Source organism: Aptenodytes forsteri, unplaced genomic scaffold (genome assembly GCF_000699145.1).
Source record: "Aptenodytes forsteri isolate BGI_AS27 unplaced genomic scaffold, ASM69914v1 Scaffold56, whole genome shotgun sequence".
NCBI classification, from domain to species: Eukaryota; Metazoa; Chordata; class Aves; order Sphenisciformes; family Spheniscidae; genus Aptenodytes; species Aptenodytes forsteri.
The window spans coordinates 4,666,415-4,689,704 of record NW_008796213.1 but is presented as its reverse complement, the minus strand read 5'-3'; the positions used below and the strand labels follow the sequence as shown (position 1 = coordinate 4,689,704).

The window sequence follows — 23,290 nt, the reverse complement described above, 5'->3', positions numbered from 1 at the left end:
CTTGCCCTAGAAAAATGAAAAGCAAAACTATTTGGTGCTACAGTGTGGGTATTTCAAACACTAGTAGATGGTAGTCGCAAAAGGTCTAAGGAACAGTAGTCTGCCAAAGAGATCACTGGGCAGTTGATCAGGGTAGGGCTGCGTTTGCCTCGCTTACTGGGGTAGAAATGGCATTGGTAAAATACAGGTATGTAACACCGGTATGGTATGGTGGTCTTTGGCTACCAAATCTGTTCCTGGTTCCAGTGCACAGTTCAATAACTGTGACAGGACTAACTCAGACTGAAATGAAAACGGGTAGGAGGACACCATGGAAGAACCCTACGTGCGTTGTTCATGAAGTATGTACATAATATTCATTGCCAAAGCCAAAACTAGGAAGCAACTGGCTGCTCACCAAAGTGGGAAGAAAACGTGGTAGGTTTCCCCTCTTTATTAGGAAGCTCAGTTATTTTCCTGTTTACCCATGATCATCAAAAGGCTGTATGAAATTGTTTTGAGGGACTTACTGTAGTGAAGCAGTCTAAATTAATTACCAGTTCCCTGGCCAATACTTAAAGCCTTCATGGGCACTGGTTGAGGTTTGAATGGAGTCAGAAAACCAACATGGTTGTGAACAGCAGTACCAACAGGTTATTATGTTTTGAATTTTTGTGTGATAATCACTTCTAGGATAAAAATAAAAAAATATTTATTTTTTGCCAAGTTTGTAAACGTGAATGTTGCCAATATTTCTGCAAAATGTCAGGTTTTGCAGAACGAAGGGTGTATCAGGCAATGTTCATTTGGTCTTTTTGACAATGCTGAAGACTGTTCCTAAGTGTTCCCATTAAAACCATCTCTTTCATAGCCCACATCCTTCTCCAGCTTAATTCTGCAGTGAGGCCAGAGGCGCGTGCTTATAATATTAGCATGTTACTGTGACTTCATTTCAAGAAAATGTGGGCTTCTAGAAAGTAAGTTCATTGTCTGGCTGCTGGTTCCAGCTATTTAAAAAGGAATATGAAATGAGAGCTTTGAAAGTTAGAAGTACTTAAGCCATTTCTCATTCATTTTTGCTAGTGATGGTGATGCTATTATGCTATTCTATCTTTTTATGTTTGGAAGAATATCCTTTTTCTTTTCAGTCCGAAATCTTATGAAGAACATGTACGGGACAGATATGTAGTGGTAAATAAAAGAAGCTTTCTGATGCAAAAATCCCTCTTTAAAACCTTACAAGTTCACGGAGAGGGACACTAAAATACAAGAAGTCGGAAAGCTGTGTTTGGAAGTTAAGTTCTCAAACTGGCTGGAGGCCTGATCCACTGTTCACAAAAAATGGTGTGGCATAGTCTGTATCTTCATATAGTAAGAAAAGTAACACATAAGGCACCAGTTCCAAGGATGGTCTTAACAAGGAAGACCCACACTTTACTTTCTGCAGCTACAGGAAAAGCTGAGTTCTTCATGTGCTCCAAAAGGACTCTGTGGAATGCATGTGCCAAAATGTGTGTTTCCATTTGGGAATTCAGGGAAAGAAATCTTTAAGCTTCTGCATCCCCATGTGCTTGAGCTCTTTTGCCAAATTTTTTTATTGCTCTATTAAAAGGGGAGGAGGGGGATCCCAAACCTTTTTTTCTGAAACTTAAAGTATCCTGAATTTAAGTATCTGTTAATGAATCTACCAGTTTCTGAAAACACTGATCAGATGAGAAGTTGGTACAGGCACAGAAAGCTGTTACCAACAGCTACATCCATTTCCATGACTAAACCATCTGGTTCATGGAATCCTCAGGCTCTTCTCTTTCTTCACAATTTTCCTTGACATTTGTGTTTAGTCTGTGTTTAGTTTGGCATATAGAAGAACTTGGCGAGATGAGAGCTACGTAATTTAGCTTGGTTGGTTTGCTTTTCCTTTCCACGGCCAAAATGTTGACCTCTAGCCTGCTTCTTGATTATCTTTGGAGCTAAGTGAAATTTTACAATTATTTTTCATACGCTCAATTTGAAAGGCAGGGCACACTTCAGTACTATAAAATATTCTCTACCAGAACGTAACACGTGGTCCTGTCAGTGACTATGGGCATGTGGCTCAAGAAAGAAAACCTTGCTTTTAGGAGGAGTGAGTGGCATAGGTGCTGGACTCATAATGTCAAATATGCGCACTTTGGAGCAGTAAGTGGAATTTCACTGACCCTTTGCAATGTACTGTACTTGCAATGGTTTGGAACAGGCTTCATATATAGTGGTTGGAGAGCAGCAGCATCACACAAGGTCTGTGTATCACCTCTGCGCCCAAAGGAGCGGTTGGCGAGATGTTGACTACCCCAATAATGTGCACCTTTATGCACACGTGTAAATACGTGAATAGGCTGATCACCCAAAAGTGCATGTTCCTACCAAGTGCTGAAGCCAGGGCCTTTAAATTAGGCCACTGACAGCAGGGTTACAGTGTTATCTTGGAAAGAGGCTGTTTACAGTGTTCATAACTTCCCAAGAACCAAACAGCTGACACTGTTGTGTGGTAACTCACGGCTTGAAAGTACATTAGATGGATTACACAAGGAAGCTAGTATGTATTCGAGCCCAAGTGAAGTCACCAGTTGTGTGATGCGGATGGCAGTAGGCAGTTGAACTCATTTTTTAACTCTTACCGTCACTACATTCTCCCCTTTTCCAGCTTCAATAATTTTTCAGCTCAAGGAAGAAACAGGCATTTCCCATTCCATGCCTTATCTAGCAGTTCTTTGTTAACAGGTGTCAGTCCTTGAAAAAAACATACCTTGGCCAAGAGCTTTGAAGTGGCAGCATGAAGAACATTTGTGACTTTGAGGTGGGAACCTGTTGTGGGCCATACTTTTGCAGAAGTAAATAAATAAATGGATTTAAAAAAAAAACACAACACCTGTTTGGTGTTTTCTGAATATGGAGGTAAAGCTGAAAATGGATTAAAAGAGAAAGGATGACGTGATTGTCAGAAGGCAAAGGACAGCAACCAGGTCTCCAGGACCACCTGTGACAGTGCACTAAAAAGAGAGAGAAAATCCTGGGGACTCCCCCTGCTCCCGCTCAAGCTGATTCCGTAACACAAGCCCTCTTCTGTGCAGTCCTTCGCCACTTGCAATGCTGGTCTGTACGAGTGAGGAACATCTCTCATCAGTGAGACTCCCAAAAGCAGTTCACCAAGGCTGTAGAGTTTCTCCAGGACTGTTTAGATGAGCCTAGAGAAAAGTAGCAGCTTTAAAGTGCTTAAATGTGGAAATAAAAATCCAGTACCCTTTTGTGGTGGGCATCTTTTCCCTCTTCCTGTCATATTTTATTTTAAAATCAGGGGGAAACCCTGAGGATGTATTCCAGTGTCACCAGTCTGCTGTCATTCATGTATTCCAGTCCTAAATACTGAGGAAGCAGAAATTAGGAATGAAAGTTTTTGGCAATGCTGATGAAGATTCACTGTAGTTACACAGTATTTTGGTGCGAGTGCACTTGAGTGCTTGTAAAGTCTGGTATCTCTCTCCTAGCGAGTGTCCCTTGAAATGCAGCTTATGTCAGAAGGAGGACTGTAAAAATTTTCTTCTGTATCTCTGACACTAATTCAATGAGAGCAGAACAAGCTCAGCTTGTGACAGCTGGTACCAGTAGGATTGGTAGTTCAGATCCAAATGTTGGTCTGCATATTGCCCCTGGTCGCATCTGCGTGACTTCCACTGAAGACCATTTAGTTGCATGTATGCTTTGGGAGGAGAATTTATCTTACAAATTCCTTAGTACAGTTTGGGATGCACTTGGCAAGATGTGTCTAGCTTTGACGTACAAGTCCCAGGGTGAGCTTACTCACTCCAAGAGTGAGAAACTTGAGAAGCAAAAATCCTGTGGAGTTGCACTGCCTTTTTAAAGAGAGTTTTCCGGAGTAGAGCTGCAGTCCTGTGAATCCCACTGAAGACTGATAGATGAAAAAAAAGTTAACATTAGTACTAGAAAAATACACATTTTTTTTGCACTTCATAGTTTGTAGAGCTGGAATGTTTTGCCTTGATTTCATGTTACTTTTTCTTGATACTCTTTACATTTAAAGTATGTGTTTTCCTTTGTAATGGCCATTCCTGTTTAGTTTTGAGTAGTTCTTACTCCATGAGTGGAAGTTTATGTTCAGGCTGTTACATCTTGCCTTAATCGGAATAAAACGTTGGCACATTTGAACAAATGCTCTGAAGATTCTTTTGAAATGAATGCTAAACCTCTGTGAATCCCTGACGTGGTGGTTTTCAGGTTCACTTACAGTAATCCTCTTATTGCCACATGGTACAGCAGGCGAAGTGAAATGAGAATTAAGAGAGTAGAAGAGACTGAAAGATGAAAATTATTGTTTTGCATTTCCAATTATATTCTAATGTACGCACTTCTTAAGAGCTCTGTTATGTTCCCATGAAAACTTCTTTAAGATTTCTGTCCCGAGGCTTCTCAGAAGTTGGTTTTCTCATCCAGGCTGTTTGCATGTTTTAGTGGTGCACATGATTTAAAAGCAGCAGCTGGATATTGTTTGTGTTTCAGGAAAAACTTCTTCATATTCAAGGAAAATTAATGCAGTGTTATATTTGGCAATGCGCTGTGCTCTTTTGGTCCTCAAATGCAGATCTGAAAGAAACTTGACTAAAGAAATAGGAATTTCAAAAATACTGCAATAATAAAAAATCAGGAAGCTTTTATCCTTGGACTTAAGGAAACAGGAGGAAGAATTGTGGATTAGCCACCATCAGTAGTACTTCAACATAGTTGCCAAATATGAAATTGTTCAATTTCGATGCAATACAGGGGATCTGGGCATCCACAAACTCGTGAACCAATTACTGGAATTTGTTAGTCCATGCAATCCTGGATAAAATGGTTTCAGGTAAGTCGCCTTGCATTTTGCATGGAACAATGAATCCTGTCAAGCATTTCCGTGGATGAGTTTGATCCTTATGATACTTTCTGTCTTTGGGCTTGATGATGGCAGCTTTAAACAAGAACACTTCAAAAAAATCAAGATTAAAGGTGAGGAATCTCTCATTTAGAGGATTTGTAGATGTGCAGTCAAGTATTTACGTGATTGCTACATCCTCCTATACTTCACTGCCATGTGGAAGAAAATTTGCTAGGATGCTGGAAACCGCATTCTTGCTTTTGCAGAGTAGAACTGCAAAGAAGTTAAGTTGTTTGTCGCTTCCAGCAGACAGCATCGCTGACACGATACTGCCCACAATAATCTCACTTCTGCCTGGGAGCAAAGAGCACCGTTTCCTGCAGCTTTGCACGTAAGCAGCACTCAACACGAGTGCCAATGAGCATTATTTAGTCCTCTTTGAGGATGAACTAATGTCTCTTACCTAACGTTATCACACATCTGTACTAGATGTTATTATAGCTCAGCTAAAGCATGGTGATTTCTTCATATATTTGAGCCCAGAGGGTTGCCACATTAGAATTGAATGTTGTTGGACTGCTCTGTTTTAAATATATGGTATGTTGAAACACCACAAAGGGGGAAACAGACTAGCAGAGATTGCTTTGCAGATACCTCCCTTCTCTTCCCCCATTTAGACAAAGCAGACAGAGCTGTAGAGGACCTGAAGAAGTACTGTAACTTTTGCTCCAGAAAGTCACACTGAAAAACGAATTTGGCTGTATGTTTAATCCTGTGATCTGGAAACTACAGGCTAGGAAAGGTGGTTCTGGTTCTCCCAGTGACTCGCCAACCACAGCTCTGTATATTGGTACCACTTGTTTTGTCTTTATGATTAGATAAATCGAAGAGATTGGAAAAGCCACTAATAGAAAGGGTATTAATAGAAAGAACTTAGTGAAGAGAAGTCATCAGAAAAGAGGCAGAGCTTACAGAAATATCATCGGTTGGGGGTCGATTTGATTTCCAGTTCCCCACTGGAAAGGGAAGAGGAGGAAAGGACAAGGCAGGTCTTTTGGGTTGTTGCAACCAACATTGGGCACAGCTGTGGGCAGGGAATGAGGGGACGAAACCGAGTGTATCGCAAATAATAAACTGAAAGCTGAAATGGGTAAATAGTTTGGAAGATTCAGCCACCAAAGAGCGCAGAGGCAGCAGAACTAGGACTTGGGGGTTAGAGAAATGTCTTCTACGTGCTTGTTTTTAAAAATAAAGCTACTCGTATGAAATAGTTGAAGGGTGACACACTGTGTTTAAGTTGGTGCCCAAACTCTCAGTAGTGAACATGTGAAGTTTACGGAAAATAAGATCAATGGGAGAGAGAAGGGTGAGGGGAAACCAGAGTGTTTGTAATCACAAGGGAAAAGTTGAAAAGAAAAAGTCATAGAAAGGTATTATTGCATGAAACTATCTACACTCCTCAAAGGATTAATTTCCAAATGCTGGGGGGAAGAGCTGCTGCAAGAGAGCTCAATTCTGTATCAGAAGAGTGCTTCTGTATTTCACCTGTGAGCTGGGCAGGGGAGGGGAGGGGAAGGGAAGGGAGGATTGCTGTATGCAGCGTGCTTTTACCTTCTTCCCCAAATACCTGCTGCTGGGAGACAGAACTGGACTAGACAGGCCTTTGATCCCACCTTGCTGTTGCAACCGCATGCGAAAGGTCTGTATGGCCTGTGGCACCTTCATCTAAATTAGGTTATAAATTGCCCCAGGCTCTTTGGGTTCCCTCAAGCGGCAAACCAAATTGGGGGGAACACCTTTGGAGAGACAGGGAAATGGAGGGATTTGGGACTGACATAACTTGAGTGGTGTTTAATTCACGCTGTCCCCAAAATATGCGTCTGGTAGGTTTACAAATAGACGATGTGACTTTACCACTCATAGTAGCAGAGGGAGAAAATGTAAACTTTTACAATTAGTTTAGTTCTTTAGCTCTTAGAGCGAAGGGCACCGTGACAAGCAGGGTGTGGGGTTTGGAACAGAGCTTCATTTGCTGGTCACTGAGGCTGGATGCTTTTCCCCTGTGAATGCGGAGAGGCTTTCTTTTGGGAGGGAGAAGTCAATTCTGGGGGAGTTTTATGTCCGCAAGACGTAGGGGCCCATAAACCATTATTTCTGATGGGCGAGCAAAATGTTTTACTGAATGTGTCTCCAGATTTCATACCATCAAATTGTACAGGAAAAGTCTGCGTGTCTCTCAGAGCTGTATTTTTTCCCAAGCTGTTTGCAGACTTGGGGGACAATACTGCATTGTTTACCCCATGTTTATTTCCAGAAGGTTATTACGAAATAGGATGTTGGAAATAAGCTCTTTGAAAAGTGCATGTTTGATTCTGGGACAGAAACCTGAAGTGAGGTTTGAATTCCACAACTGATACCCTAAAATAAGTGGGATCTGGAGCGTAAGGATGAGAGGGGGTGGTTGCTTCCCAAGAATGCCTGTATTTCATTCTTTGGCTGTAATTAATTACAATCATTTTCTGAAATCCTAGTTTTTGTAATGGCATTATCAAAATTCCTACAAAGTCCCAGTACAGAGCACCTTTTCTTATGAATTTAACCTCTGTCTTTTCTCTGTGTTTTATGCAAGTAGGAAGCTCTGGTGCTTGCCAGTTTTCATCCCTCTAGTGATTTTGCAAAGTGTAATCATTGTAAAGTGCAATTGCTTAATATGTAGCTCATTCACTAAAGCCCCAAGGATAGAGGCAGTGAGTAATGTGAGTCATTACCAGAGCAATGGAATCTAGAAAGATGAAGAGTCATGCATCAAGTACCAATTCATTTAGTCTTGAATTAAGAATTTAAAAAATTGCTAGTCAGATGTGATTGATATTATCTCCAAGCAAATTAAGTAGTTACCCTGGAATGCTGTGCTGCTACTAATGTTTTTTGGTATTAGAAGTGCTGATCAGTTACATGTTCCCTACTGCTCTGTTTGTCTATCGAGACACTTGCAGACCAGCGGCTTTCCCAGGTGCTGTCTGCGCCTCTCCTTTCCAGGCACTGCATACTTTAATGCCTGAAATTCAGAAACTTTGTCCAGAAAATATGACGAAGTGTTCTGGCCTGATCAGCAATGTTAGGGTTCACACTCGTGTGTTTCAGTCACGCTTACTTTTATTCAGCCATCCAAGTTTCAACCATTTTTTGCTTTTCTTTGTACTAAATCGTATGAGTTGGAATAGATTTCTTCTCCATCTTGTTCCAGCAAGGAACTTTTTGGTCCAAAGGCATAGAATTTGACTGGACAATGTACTATAAATGACTGGAGCATTAACATTTCCATCAACGATCTGAGAGGGTAGTTTGCAGCTTAGTAGGTGATACGAGCTATCTAACTTATTTTTTACATGCTTTGAGATGAACGAGAGCCCAAACCAGCTCAGTGCTACAGCATGACATTGTATGTAGCAGTCTGAAGGGGCACCAAGGTTTAACACAGGTGAAATGACTTACGCATGCTGATAAATCAGGAGTTATGTTTTGCTTCCAAGGTTTCCTGTGGGAACAAAAATGACAGGCTTCCTGAATTACAATGAAAGAAAACCCAAACAACAAAATAAGGCATGTGCTTGGATGTATGTGTAGCTCCCTTGAAGTCAACAGGACTTGGGCAGCACTGCACTAGTTGGGCATCTACTATTAGAGGTACTATAATGTCAGTGATATTATTAGGAACGTGAGATAATACACAATAAATGACTACACCAGTCTATGACAGTGCTTGTGGACCACATTTATAAACCATTGTACTATAAAGTCACCTTTAATTTGTGCACCAAAACCAGACCATAGCCTTCTACTGTGACTTGATGGGTCTTAAAATAGGGGTTATAACCCACAAGTTGTGCTACTGTGTGTTCCCTATTGTCTTTATATGAATTTCTCAAGTCTTTTGGATGCAACTTTTTTATTCTGTGCTTTCTGTAACTATTGAGAAGCCCCTGAAGCACTCACAGTGCTGTTAGGGATTTTCTCCTCCTTTTGCACGGTGCATTGCTTTGCATTGTACTTGTGATTGCCCACCATGCCTAGAATCAGTACAACACATAGCGTGTACCTCAGAGAGTCTCTTTAAAATAATATTTTATTGTTTTGTACTCTATTGCATAGGAACAGATAAGATGTTTAAGTTGGTAGCCTTTGAGCTTTCGGGATACTGCCACTTTGTTTAGGGATCCCAGAACACACTGGGAGTAGTAGTATGTTCATGAAATTCATTACAGGACTAAGTGACCTAATCCACTTCATGGGAAGTCAAATGACTTGAAAAGAAGAGGCTATAGATCAAACCTGGCAATGTGAGATGTCAAAGCAGGTGATGCAGTAAGGAAACAAAACTGTTATATTAGGCCAGAGGTTTACAGGTCACTGGTCTAGAAAAAGTATACATTTCACAGCAGAAATGATCTGTAAGATCATATTCCATTTGTATACCTGATTTTGTTGAGACTTGGGTGTCACCCTTGAACACAGGTATACAAAATCCTTGGGGCTATTACGTTATATGAAAAACTATGATATTTTTTTCCGTTTTCCCCCGTTCGGTTGAGCTGGGAATCCCCAACAAAAGCTGCGAGAAGCGAAACTTGAGGTTTAAGGCTACTACATTCCTTGAAGGTAGCTGCACACAGCAGACTAATTTGGAGAGTGTGAAAAACAAACAAGCTGTGCTTTTAAAGGCAGGCTTTAGGAAGCCCCCCAGAACTGCCCGGTTATTATGAAGCTAGTTTGTGGGTGTAGTGCTCGGCTATAGGACATCTAGATCTTGCGTCACATGCTTACAACTCTTTAAACTGGAATAGATTTACTTCCGTGACTGGCTGCATCCATGCACTCGTAGCCTTAGCCAAGGAAATGCGAAAGCTGTGAAACATATCCCCTCAAAGAAGAAAACCAGTGCCATATCCAGCAGGCAATTCTGTGTTCCCAACCAGGAGAACAATCTCCCTAAGACTGGAGAACTGTAGGAAGAGGTCTGCAGAAGGTAGACACTAAGGCAATACATGGAGATTTTTTCACAGTACCTATCACATTGCTTTCAGGCCAATGCACATTTTCCACTATTAAAACTAATAAATCGGGAAAAAAACAATGTATGTAGCTAGAAGATTTGTTGTCCATCAGTGATTGCAGTGGTTATTAACTGTCAACTCACTGTTCTTTCAGTCAACACCAACAATAAGATGTAGTCCTTTGTTTCTGTAAGATTGTACATATATGAGTTTTTTGGTTGGTTTTTTTTTGTGGAACGAAGTAGTTGGTTGGTCCAACACAGAGATTTGTCATGTGAAAATTACTTTTGGTTTAATTGTTGTATGTTGAAATGCTGAGATTTTTTTCCTTAATTGAGCAGTATTTTGTGATTGTTTACTACTAGTAGTATGGCGCATGTAAAAAGAAAAAAAAAAAAAACAAAATAGAACAACCAAACAAAACACACACAGTAAAAAAGCCACAAAAGAATTAAGCCCTTCCCTTTCAAAACTTTCTTTCCTGATGCTAGCGTCTCTGCTCAACATTTCACTCCAGAAGACTTTTTGTGTTAAGTGGTACTAGGGAAGGATGTCTCTTCCTCAGTGTCTAACTTGTATGCGTGCCTGTTGATGGTGGATAGTTGATAAGGGGCGACTGCCCATCACTCTGAAATGGCACAGTGTTGTCCTGATCAAAGTGTCTAGTTGTGCCAGAATCAATCTGAAGAGTCTTAAACTGATTTGTATCTTTTCTAACTGGAAAAGCTATGCATTGATAAGCTGAAGGGAGGCTTTAATGATGTTTAATAGATACAAATCTCTAACAAAGCTTTCTTTGATTTAAGAGTAACTTTTTATGTTTCATTTCAGTTGGTCTCTATGCCGGTTTGGAAATCCTATGTGTGTCTAGATGGGTTTAACAATGATTTATTGTTTTAATAATAGATAGAAATCCAACCGGTGCAACTGTCCCAAATGAGACAGTTTGACTGCAGTGAGGCAAACCCTCCTTTGTGAGTATTTCTTGTCAGAATCATGTTTCTAACAATTTGGGTTGGGTGATTCCTTGCCAATATAAGCTTTATCAATACAAAACAGTCAGTGAGAATCTTTCCATCAATAAGAGTGTTTATTATCATCTTGCATAAACAGGATCAGTTCTGTGTATGAATTGGATATGCTGGTTTAAACCTGCTTGCCACGGTTCAGCTTGGCTTGGTTACTCAGGCAGGTACAAGCTGAATAAATAGAACCAACGTTCAATTCCTGCAAAACAGTTCACATATAAAGTGCTCTGGAAAAATGAGTTTTAATTTCAAACCAGCCCAAACAATCCTTAAGTTTCCATAACAGAGTTTTCACTGGTATCAGTTAATAGACTTTAAAATACCACAGGTTAGTGAGTGAAAAGGACTCAGTACAATCCGTGAGTTGCATCCGCTTACTGATGTAACCTAGCCTATAGCTTAGTAACGGATCTGGTAACATTGATCCTCCAGAAAATAGCTTTATTTGCCCACTTTCTGTTTCAAAGTCAAAGGTGGTGTACTGGGTTGTCTTAAGGCAGTGTGCTATAAACTGGTAACTGGTCCCTCAGCATCTCATTGCTGCTGGTGCACTCACAGCAAGCATGAAAGGGCGCAGGGAAAAGGTTTTCTGTGCACTGTGGGACATACATGGTGGCTTGCAGGGACTTGCCTGCTCCACACCTTGACTGGCAGCTCTGACCTGCTGGGGAGGATGAAGCCCCAGCAGGTGCCCTGCTTAGATCTGCCCTTTGTTGGCTGAAGGCACGTTCCCTTTCTTTTTTGTTTCTTAGGAAATGGTTGAAATGCTTTGTCAGTCTCTCTGCACCTCACTGCTCCCGGGTGCTGCGGCTTGCTGGCTTGCCCTGTTTCAGGCCACCAAATATTTGGGTTCATCAGGCCGGAGTTTCATGACCTTGTCCACGCAGAGCAGGATGAGAGTCAGAAACCAGAGGCTCCAGCCGACGGCCGCTGCAATCCATCCATAATCGTCCACGCTTGTCGGGCAGCACATGGCCGCTTGCGTGCAGAAGTTCATGTCTGGTGGCAAAGAAATGAAGTGAGCTGCCGGGAGGCTAAGTACGTAACAGGTTTCTTTTGCTAGAAGGCAGATGAGACAGTGACTTCACTGTCTGTCCTGTGGCCTGTCAGTCTGCCTTGGCATCTTTCCCCTAAGCCTGCCTCTTAACCTGGGGGATGGCAATATTCAGTTTCATCTGTACGTCTTCAAGGCTCAGTCATCCCTGTCCGGCCAAATATCTGAGCTGCTCCTCTTACCACTGTGCCCACCATTACGGAAATCTTTTAAAACATCAACTTAGCATCTCCTCAGTCAGTTTTAGGAATGGAGTATGATAGAAGTAGCTAGTTAAAATTAAAAATAAACTCGGGGTAGAGAAACCTTCATGTGAGAGAGTATGAGGATCTCTAGCAGAGACACCTTCAGCAGGATCTCCAATAGTTTAGGTACCCAATACATCTGCTGGCAATAGAAGCAGTGGCTGCTCTCTGCTGGGCTGTTAACTGTGACTTGCATGTAACAACTGCAAAACATGCCATCATTGGGGGATCCCTGTTTTACGTGTTTAAAAATGAAATAATTTTTCCAATTCCATGTATTTTTTCTTGCACCTTTTGCATCTTTTTCTGTTTAAATCAGTCCAATTTCCTGAAGTCAGTTAAGTAATATGTCATTAGTTGTTTCATCTATGCTGTTATTTAAAGGCATCTGCCATACTTTTTCCATCACAAGGGCACAGTGAAGATACCCAGCTCTGTGTCTGCATCCTGGGTGGTAACGTGGAAATATCAAAGGGAGCCTAGAGGGCCATGGTATCTCGACCCCTTGGGTTGGAATAGAAGCTGAGCGTGAAACCCCAGCATCCAGGAGAGCTGAGGCAGCCAAAACCACCTTGCAGCTACATGCATAGTGTGTTGATGAGCACGAAACCTGTCAGCTGTGAAAAGTGAATGCCTCCTGAGCTTGGTGCAGGGCAGCCAGCCTCTTGCACCATGCCAGGGAAAAGGCAAGTGCAGGTGCTGCTCAGTTGCTCTCATACACGTCTGTCAGGCAGGACCATGTTCCTGTGCATTGACCTACAGTACAGTTGTCCTGCACAGTAGAGAGCAGCTCTTCCCACAACAAAAGAGACATGTTTTGTATGTACCTAGAGAAGGGGGAGGGATGCCTGCTCCCTATACCCATGTCATGCTTTGAAGCAGCATACCTCTGTTGGTACACGTACTATGTTTCGGGAAGTGCAGGACTGTGGAGATGTTTGACATTTGGGATGGAGGATGACTCTGGGAGGACTGGTGGGATCTCAGGTTGCCTGGGACTGGCTGTTTGGGGCAGACCTGGTGGGGCAGGGGAAAGAGGTGCTCCCGGGAGTCTACATTGTGCCTACAGGCAGTCAGTCTGGCAGGGAGCTTTAGGACACACAAATTGAATTAGCTATGAATTAGTCTGTTCAAAGCTATGAGTCCATCTGAATGTACCTAAGATATACTGGGCATGCCAATGGAGGAGTCTTAGAAATGCATCCTAGAGTTTCACCCACAATGGAAGCCTTGACAACAGATAAATCCTTTTCCAGGACAGCCTCTCAGTCACCTGTGTAGTCTCATCACCTGGCTTTATCATGGTAGTAACGATTTATGAAGACTTACTAAGACATGGTGCTTCGTACTCAGTTGTGAGCATGGAGCTTGTTGAAACATTGGAGATGTCTTCAGCTGCTGCCAGAAGGAAAGCACAGGAGAAAAGGCAAGTTGGATTAGAAAAGCAATACTAGGCATCAAGCATGAAAATCTGAAAGCCATTGGCCTTGTAGAGGTCTGTAGGATGGAAACAACTTGGAGAAAATAAATTCCTGCCCCTAAACACTGCTGCATCAAGGTGTGCTTTCACACCCCACCACTGTCAACACAGGCTTAGAGAGACCTGTTGTAGCACCAGCCATAAGGAGCAGTTGGATCACTGTGCCTCTACCTGAGTATGACCCTGGTGTGAGCCATTCACTCAGAGCTCAAATTAGCCACCATCCTTTCCCAAGCTACAGGGGCGGAACGAGCAAGGACTGAAATGAGAGAAAGCATTCAGTGGTGTGGGGAGATCCATGGCCAGCGAGCAGTACATCTACCTCTTTTTGCCCTTAGAAAAATCCCAGTAACTCTGGGGTATGAAGGAGACTGGCTGAGCCCATCAGCACAGGGCCTCAGCAGATCCACCGTAGCCTTGGCGGGAAGCTTTGGCTTTGCTGCAGTTCAGGCACAGCTGTGGCTGAAATTGTTCTGGCTGGGCTCCAGTTCAGGCCAGTACGAGCTCATTAACCAGCTCAGGTTGGAAAATACAACATACAGAAATAAGTAAGGGAGGAAGGGGCCAGGGGCTTCAATGAAGAAGGTTTTGACTCTTTATCCTGCTTCCTACCCAGAATTGGAGCACACTTGCACTCCGGCACAGTGCTGGTCTCCAGCCCTCCAAATCTGTATATGGTGTCACAGGCCAAAGCCTCCTTAGACCTCCTAATACCCTCCTTGCCCCTCAGCTTCAGCGTACACCTCGCAGTACTGCAGGATCAGATGCAAGGACAGCTGCAGGACGTCTGTGTGGGAAAAGCACAGGCTGCTGTGGTCCCTGTGCATTACCACCAGCCTGTCCCCTGCTGCAGAATGAAGGGAGTCAAAGAAATATCTCCTCCTGTGCCACTACGAGCAGTACAGTTTGAGTTCAGCCAGGTGAAGTATCCCATGCTGATATGGTCCCCTGCAGAGATACATGAAAAACACAGCCTGGAGAGACTACAGGAGTAAGGACTCCTGCTGCACGCAGATGGAGGGGCTCCAACGTGCTACCTCATAGCAGAGGCTATGAGAGAGCTATTTCCAGTCAAACCACCACTCTGAGCTGGCAATTTATTTGGAATGTGATAGAAAGAGGAAATCGGTTCCAGCTTGATTTCACTGAAGACTTCAAAATAATGGCTCAGCTTTGCTTTCAGCTCAGGAAAACAAACCAGAACAAGACCTTTGACCAAACCTTTGCTTTGAGTTTGGTATTTTCCAAGTAACAGCAAATAAACCGAGGTTGTCCTGTGGGAGATGTCCCCCTTGGGGTCACCTGCTGTTGGCCAGCTTTGCATTTTGAGCTGACTGACCGTCAGCAAGACCAGAGCTTTCCTTATGGTCGCTGCCATGCTGGGAGCGGGTCCACGGGCAGCCTGCTTCAGGGAAGGGTCTGAGTACTCCCCATTCCTCTTTCTGACTCTGCTAGGACTTGCTGAATGACCTTGGCCAAGCCCATAATTTGTTTTCTGGGTTAATAAGTACCTCACAGGAGCACTGGAAAGAATCATTAAGACCGTGCATGACCTGTGGAAGAAAGTGCTGCAGAATGCCGAGTGTTCGTTCATGTTTATAGACTTTGCAGCCCAAAGGACAGGCTGTCAAAGCTATCCCATCTTTAAACATCTAGCAGGTCTCAGCTGGTGCTGATATACAAACGCAGGCAGTAGCCTGATGGGAAGGGAGCAGCTCACAGGTCTCATTTACATTTTTTTTTTTTTAGGCAACATCTCCAATTAAGGGGGCACCAAAGGCAAATTTCCTGCAAAAAGCACCTAATAAGAGCTAAACCGGACTACAGTGAGCCTCTTGGGTGGTATTTCAAATGGTCCCCTGCCTCAGCAAGCACACGAAGGCCAAGTAACTGTGGTCCCCTACCTCCTTGCTATTCAGTGGAGCAACCTGCAACCCAGTCCCATTCACAGCGGATCTGTAAATAGCTGGCAAAAGCACATCTCTTCAGAAAGATGCTGTGATCAATCAAGTCAAGTAAGTCTCATTAGCATTAATCAATCCCAGCTCTTTACACTTTTTAGATGAGGCAAGGGAGCCCACCTTGTTTTTAAAGAACAAATTACTGTCAGTGGGCAATACATTTAGATATTGAGAGGAGTGGGGGAAAAGGCAGGATATAGAAACTGGAGCATAAGAGAAGAGAAATACCTGCTGAGCAGGAATACCGGAGCACAGTGGCGAAGAAGAGCACAGCAAAGGCTGCCCAGGGCTCGCTGGAGAAGTGCTTCATGCTGGGGGTCCAGCTCCCACCCGAGTGGCCGCACAGATCAGGTCACCGTCGCCGGCAGCTCTGGTTCAGCAAATCCTCAACAAGCTCAGAGAGCTGGTGTGCAGGGCAGAGGGTGGAGCAAAGGAGCTTCCTGCTGCCAGGACACCTTGAACTTTCCTGCCACAACAGGGTGAGGAAAGAGAAGGGCTCCGACCAAAACAGCTCCAGCAGGAGGTGGATACCAGTGCCGAGGCAGGTGGAGGGCCCCTGAAGGCCAAGCCTGAAGGTTTCTCCCCAGGATCTGCTGCAGCCAGAGGGAGGAAAGGCCTCCAAAGCCAGCCCTTCCCCACAGGGTCCCAGGCAGTTTCTGTCTTCTGAGTCTCCTTTTGGTCCTGCGAAGATGGTCTAATAGATTTGGAAAGGAGCAGAGGATCAGGGTAGAGAATTTGTCTTCCTGTTTGGCTTTGATTTTGCATGGTTGTTGGCTTGACTTCCCCCCCAAAACTGCCCAGCAGTGATGATTTTCTGGAAGGGCTGTGTGGAAGCCTAAAAAAAGACAGTCTTTGGTCACGCTAATACAGTAGCCATTGGGTTAACACAGGCTATGGGATGTTTCGACCGAGAAATGGGATGATACCAGTTGCTTTGTGTAGGCTACCAACAGCTATTACACAGTAACAATGGCCTTTCCTTAAGGACCTGTGTTGGGTTATGGGTTGGGATCAGTTCAAGCTTGGGGCCTCTCTGCACAGGAGAAGCTGTTGCCATTCTTGCCCCGTGAGCACAGCCGCGTCACTGCCTCCATCACCCATGTGCAATGTGGTGCTGAAAGAGCATTTTTTTTCTCTTCTTGTAGCTATGCCACCTCCTCCATGACATAGGCAAAGCCAAGAGCTGCTCCCTCCCACCAGCACAGCTCTATCTGCAGACCAGGAGGGTTGCTGGCAAAATAATATCAGCTGGAGGGCAAGATTTTTTCTGCAATCCTGGCTGGAAGAGCCACACTGTTGAAGTGCTTATGTTGTTGTCCTGGTCTGACGAGCACTGCACATTGCTGCTGTTCCCCAGACTGTTGGCTCTGCTTGCTCCTACCTTTGACCCACCACGATGTCCTTGTTAGAGAAAACTTCAGGCATTAAATCGGGCAGGAAGGCACTGGGAGAGGTGGGCTCAGCAGGGAGCAGGTTGGTGGTGCTGTTCAGCGGTGGTCACTCATGGCTTCAGGTGCTCATGTGAGAACGAAGCTGTCTGGGGCCTGTTCGGGATGTGTAGCCATCCCATGGGAGGTCAGGAGGAAGGTCCCTGAGGCAGCAATCCTAGTAGGATGGGTAGTATCTAAAAATTTTCTTGTTTTTTCCCTCCACACTGCTGAAACCCGCAGAGATGGGCGTAATAGACTTCCCACAGGAACTGCGGTGAGCTACATACAACAGGGTGCTGCTGTGCAAAACTATGATGAGGTTTGTTTAGTTTCCCTTTGTTTAAGAAAAAGTTTGAGGTCAAAACCCATGTAGGCTTAGCCCTGCCTGGCATTTCTGTGGGGTGAACCTGCTTGTCCTCCCCACTGGCCACCCCCCACCACTGAAAACACTATGCTCCCCTCCAGCTGTGAGTATTTCCACAATGCAGCAGGACCAAGCAGCCGGAGGTTTCCCCCAGAGAGAGGGCACACCGAGCCGCAGATGAAGGCAGGCCAGCTGAAGCAGGCATGTTTATACCCATCTTGTCTCCCTGTTTTCATGTCAACACATTGCCGGGGCTGGTGGAGTTAGACCTGTGCTGGCCGGTCTGTGACAGCCACCTCCTGCTGCTGCGAGTGTGCGTGGCCCTGTCCTTCGGCTGGCACCCAAGGGGCGGCCGAAGGTAAGTCATGCTCGGCTGGCAGCTCTGCTGGTGTGTGACTCCAGCCGCCATCACTCTTGGCCTTGGTAAACATGAGTCACGGCAGGAGAGATGCTGTAAGAATGCTCTGACTGCTCAGAGTTGCTTGAGATTAGCCCATAGGTTAATCTTCATCTCTGCCTCATTTCAGTGTCTAAGTCCTTTCATGCTAGTTGTCTTTAATTTGTGTTTTTATCTGAGTGCTTTGTTGCATCAAAACTAAAACTCAACTCTACTGGGGAAAGGCCCTCCACTTCCTTCACGCTTCACCTGTTCCTCCTGAATTTCTCACCCATGATTCCTGCTGAAAGTTGACCTGGCAGTTAATTTTGCAAAAATAATGAGTACAAAAGTGTTCAGTGCAGCACAAAATGTTTGAGTGGAAAAGAAAAGACAAAGCTGCTCTGCTATTGTGTGAATGATTCAATTTGTAATGAAATGTCTTTTGAATTTTAACTATTACCTAAATGCTCTTTGTCAGCTTGCAGGTAAATGTGCCCGTTTCTAAAGGATGCTGAAAATGTTTTGTACAATTAACATAATGTATTTCTTTTCCTTTCCAAAACACATTCCCTCCGTGGTTCAGAAAGGGCCTGCTCCAAAGCCTCCTGAAGCAGTGAACCGGCTGCACTTGGCTTCAGTGATTTTTGGATCGGATTGGAAATGAAGGCTTTGCTTGATAAGTTCAGACACAATGGGACTCCTGTAAAACCATCTCCTGACACAGATTTGGATTTGTTTCATTTCTTCTGTGTAACACATTCATATTTCAGTTCTGTGACTGCCCGAAGAGCGGTAAGACTCTCCAAAGCCTTCCCCTAGCTTGGTTTCTATGCATCGCATGAACGCCTATCTCCACTGGGGTGCCCTGGCAGGCGGGGCACCGCTGCAGCACCAGCAGAGATGGGGGCTTCCTTTCCTCGGGCTCCCGTTTCCATGCAGTTCCCAAGGCAGGACTCCGTTTGCTCTAAAATTAGGTACTTCCCCACCCCTCCCCTTGGAGACTCTCCCACGGTGTGTAGCGCTGCTGGTCAGCTTTTCCTGATGATTATGAAGGAGGCAATACCTACCGTTTGGTATATTTTGTGCCACAGAGAGCACTTCACAGTTAAAGTTCTCTGATGACCAAGGTATTACGCTTGACACATCGCCACCAGGTGTGGCTCTGAGAAAGTTGTTACCTTTATCACACGCGTACGCACAGATTTGGATTTGTTTCATTTCTTCTGTGTAACACATTCATATTTCAGTTCTGTGACTGCCCGAAGAGCGGTAAGACTCTCCAAAGCCTTCCCCTAGCTTGGTTTCTATGCATCGCATGAACGCCTATCTCCACTGGGGTGCCCTGGCAGGCGGGGCACCGCTGCAGCACCAGCAGAGATGGGGGCTTCCTTTCCTTGGGCTCCCGTTTCCATGCAGTTCCCAAGGCAGGACTCCGTTTGCTCTAAAATTAGGTACTTCCCCACCCCTCCCCTTGGAGACTCTCCCACGGTGTGTAGCGTGCTGGTCAGGCTTTTCCTGATGATGGTGTGTAGCGCTGCTGGTCAGCTTTTCCTGATGATTATGAAGGAGGCAATACCTACCGTTTGGTATATTTTGTGCCACAGAGAGCACTTCACAGTTAAAGTTCTCTGATGACCAAGGTATTACGCTTGACACATCGCCACCAGGTGTGGCTCTGAGAAAGTTGTTACCTTTATCACACGCGTACGCACTCACTTTGTGTGTGTGTATATATATATATTTTTTCTGTTTACGTAGGCAACATGTTTATATTTTTAATTCCAAATGAAAGCTGATTGCTGCTGCAATCCTGTTCCGTCCCAGCAGTGACCAGCATGATGATAACTGAGCCGTAGCACGGTATTTAACTCAGGGCAAAACACACAACCCATGAGAGCACAGCAGAGCAGGCACATCATCTCTGGACATATCAGCGGTAAGAGGACAAATCCCTTTGTTCCGTACGACACTCGAGGTCAGTTTAACTACACCCCTACTCTTGTCTCAGCATACCTGAGGTGCTATTCTGCTTAGCTGCTGCAACAGGAGGGAGCTTTGGTGAAAGAGAGCTCACACATTAACATCACGTGTAGCCACACAAAACCTTCTGCGCGGTGGAGCTAAGCATGGAGGGATTATGGCTGAGATACTGATCCCAGAGCCTCCTACAGCTGCATGAAACTTCCCCATGCTGCTGAAAGTGATGACAGCCTAGCTGGAGGGGTTGCGTGTTTGGGACACCCCTGAGCTCTGTGTGTTGGCACACTGAAGTTGATAATAAGTTGACAATTCCCAGTTACTATTGACAAGGGCTCTGTGCAGCCTTTGAGGTCATGGACCTAAATGCCAAGGAGGATGCTGGGTGGTCTGTGCTATCGGTGAGACCGCAGGAGTGGATCTATCATCTCCTGTGTTTGCTTTGTAGGTAGCAAAATCTCCAAGTGCAGCTCTAGAAAAAGTGTCTCTTGAGAGGGCAGGTCTGTCTGTTAGCAGCCCACTGTCTGTATTGCAGGGTGAGCTCCCTCCCAGGTGGCCTTTACAAAGCTCCAAAAAGCTTAAGGGCCTTTATAAAGCCCTCAAAATGACTTTAAAAAGCTCAAAACCTTAAGCCTGATGCCAATAATGTGTCCATCGGAGAGGGGGCCGTTTTGTTTGGTATCTTCATTGATGTGAAAAATAGCCGTCTAAGATAAAGCTACCTATGAACAGGGGATTCGATTTTTAAAACTAGACAAATGGAGGAAAAAAATCAAAACCACAAAGGTTTTACTCTTTAAATGAAAGAAGGGGAGAGGGGATCTGCTTTCTGTTGCACAGAGGAAAGCAGCTCTAGCATTTCTAATAACTCCATAACCGTGCCCTTTGTGTTTTCCAGTCTAAGCTGGGTTTGCTATTAGACAAATGTTGAGCCTGTGGCCCTGCTGTGACCCCATGCTGTCCCTCTGGAGATCCCAGCGAGGGAGCCCGAGACCAGCAGGCTGGGTGGCGCGGGGCTGCCTGAGGAGGGCTGCCTTCAGCTCGCCCAGGCAGAGCTGCTGGCGCCGACAATGAGCCCGCTGATGGGGCTCCTCTGAACGACGCCTCATCATCAGCTGTCATCATCTGATTTTTAATAATAAGATTATTATAAAATAATGTTGTTACTTCTACGTGCCAGAGGCATGAAACAGGATATGCTTTCTGCTTCTCTCCTCTGCCTGGGAAGGGGGGGAGGGAAGGGCAAGAGAGATGGCTTTATCCCCACTCTCCGTGTTCACTCGCTCCTTGGCTAACGGGATGGAGTGGCTTGCTTTGGTGACGAAGTGTGTGTTTGGGGCCCCTTCCGCTCCCCCCGCCCCGACAGCTTGTAGGGAAGTAGCTGAGTGTAACTGTGGGGCTGAATAAGAGCAGCATAGGTGCAAAACAGAAGCAAATCCTGGTATCATCAAATGAACACAACGGCTTTGCCGGGGGAAGATATGCTGTGGGTTCAGAAGTGGGGGGAGTAGCCTGAGAAGCTGTTTTAATTTGTTGTGTCACTATACCTCAGCTGAGAACTGAATGATGACTCCTGTTATTTAGCATTACAGCACAGGCTGCAAGGCAATGCCCTTCCTTTCCCACACCAGCTTCTTCTCAGCCCTGTGTGATGGACGTGCTGTTTTTGCACGTGATGAGCGGCCGACAGCAACGACTTCACTTCTGCCTTACCGAGAGAAGTTCCCATTTGCCGACAGAAAGTGCTGAATTTCATCAGCCTTCGCTCTCTTTCCTTGGTAGCGCCGATGGAGAAAGCAGAGCTGGCCGGCGGCGGCGGCTGGTGCAGGAGGAGCACGGTGCAGCCAAAGCGTGTGGGAGGCCAGGGAGCCCCACAGCCAGCTCGGCTGAGCAAAATGAAAGGTTTTGGCCCACCCGCTAGAATTGCCTTATAATTTTTAATACATCCTTTTTGGGTCGCGCAGCTTGAGGCAGCTGGATTTCGGAAAGCGGCGGGAGCCCTCTCGCACCAGCTGAGCTAGCGAAGCAGGACCACTCCTCGTTGCTTTTGAATAGAAAACCTCTGTGTTGGGAAACTCTCTGCTGTTACTCACCTTTTGGCATTGTTCCCTTGGACAAGCTATACCCTTCGGCTTGTCGGATCAGGGCTACTGGGTACCTCTGAAAAAACAGGTCTGAGAAAGCACTTCTTTAAGGGGTACTTTACATTTTACATATAGCCATGCATTTTCATTAGCTCTTCTTTTGAGATAAAACTTCTTATGGATGCTAGATTTAATAGTGACCCAGCCACCCTTATTTCACCAGGATGAAACCCTGCCTCCTCTGACCTCAGTGGGAGCTAAGCCATTAGTTTTAGGAGGGGCCGAATATCTCTCTGGAGCCCTTGCTTTAGCAGCTGAAGTGGGAGAAAGTCTATAAAGCCACTTTTTCCCACAGCATTTGTTATTTTGAGGGGTGAAAATCAAGTTCCCGTGTCTCTATATTGCCCCAGGCTAGCGCAGCACTCCTGACCGAGCCCCTGCCCTCCCAGCCTTCTCTTTGCTGTATAGCTCTGCCCGTCCCCCGGCTGCAGGAATATCATTAATCTCCCATTGTTTCTCTGTCCTTTCCCTGGCTGCCTTCGGTGACGTAAAAACAGCGAGAAACAACGCAGAAGTTTTCCGCCTCCCTGACGACTGATCTTCCATCCAGGGCTTGCAAATGAGGTTTTGTGGGTTTATAGCTCTCCAGGTACAGCAGGTTTCAAAGGCTCTCGCTCGTTTTCGGGTGGCCGGGGCGGTGTGAGCCGGCATGACCCATCTGTTATTAGTCTCAACAAGCTGCATGCTGCCACAACACGGCTTGCGCTTGTCACAGAGCTGACGCGGAGGTTGTGACCGAGCCAGAAAGCGCTGGGTCCAGACCACCCAGGGGTTGTTTCGGGACAGAAAAAGTTTCCCTTCTCTGGTCCAGACCAGTTCTGACCTTAAAAGAAAAGGTTTGCTGTGCCCCCCGTGAGACAGGACAGTTGGCTGGGGCGCTTCGCTCGCTGCCCTCCTTGCCCGGCACGGTGCTTGCAACCATGCCAAAGCACAACCCTGCTGTCGTCGCCTGACGGGACTGCTGGCCAGCCGAGGGGAGAGCTCGCCCCTTCCCGGGGGAGAGGGCCTGCTGGAAAGGAGCGCGGTGGCTGAGAGGTAAACCCGAGTAACACCTTCGCCAAAGCGATTTATGGCACCGGGATTTACCCTGCCCAAAACCTGGTGCGTTTTAATGCAGTGCAGCACCGCTGGAAAATAGCGACCGGGGGATAGTGTGAGTGGTTTCTCAGTTAACTGTTCTTTTGCCAAAGGAAAAAAACTGGGGGAGAGGGGGTATTGATAGAGGCATGGCTGGCAGCAGGTGGCTTTGGGCAAGCCTCCTGTAGCTGCAGGAATGGATGAAGGGCGAA

General features: G+C 45.4%; 1 protein-coding gene across 1 annotated transcript; it reads right to left on the bottom strand.

Annotated features, from left to right (window-relative positions):
- Positions 1-11,796: 11,796 nt before the first annotated feature.
- TMEM213 (transmembrane protein 213) lies at positions 11,797-16,017 on the bottom strand. Its single transcript, XM_009288362.1, has 3 exons — positions 15,936-16,017; positions 13,596-13,664; positions 11,797-11,966 (listed from the first exon to the last, which is right to left on the bottom strand). Exons 1-3 carry the CDS (start codon positions 16,015-16,017, stop codon positions 11,797-11,799), a joined length of 321 nt encoding a protein of 106 aa, XP_009286637.1.
- Between the last annotated feature and the right edge of the window lie 7,273 nt (positions 16,018-23,290).

Excerpts from the sequence above, each read along its gene's own strand:
- TMEM213 (XM_009288362.1), bottom strand. The coding sequence starts at position 16,017 with ATGAAGCACTTCTCCAGCGAGCCCTGGGCAGCCTTTGCTGTGCTCTTC. Across the intron at positions 13,665-15,935 it reads CCGGTATTCCTGCTCAGCAG|CAGCTGAAGACATCTCCAAT; the intron begins GTATTTCTCTTC and ends TCCTTCTGGCAG. Across the intron at positions 11,967-13,595 it reads GTACGAAGCACCATGTCTTA|ACATGAACTTCTGCACGCAA; the intron begins GTAAGTCTTCAT and ends CTTTGCCACCAG.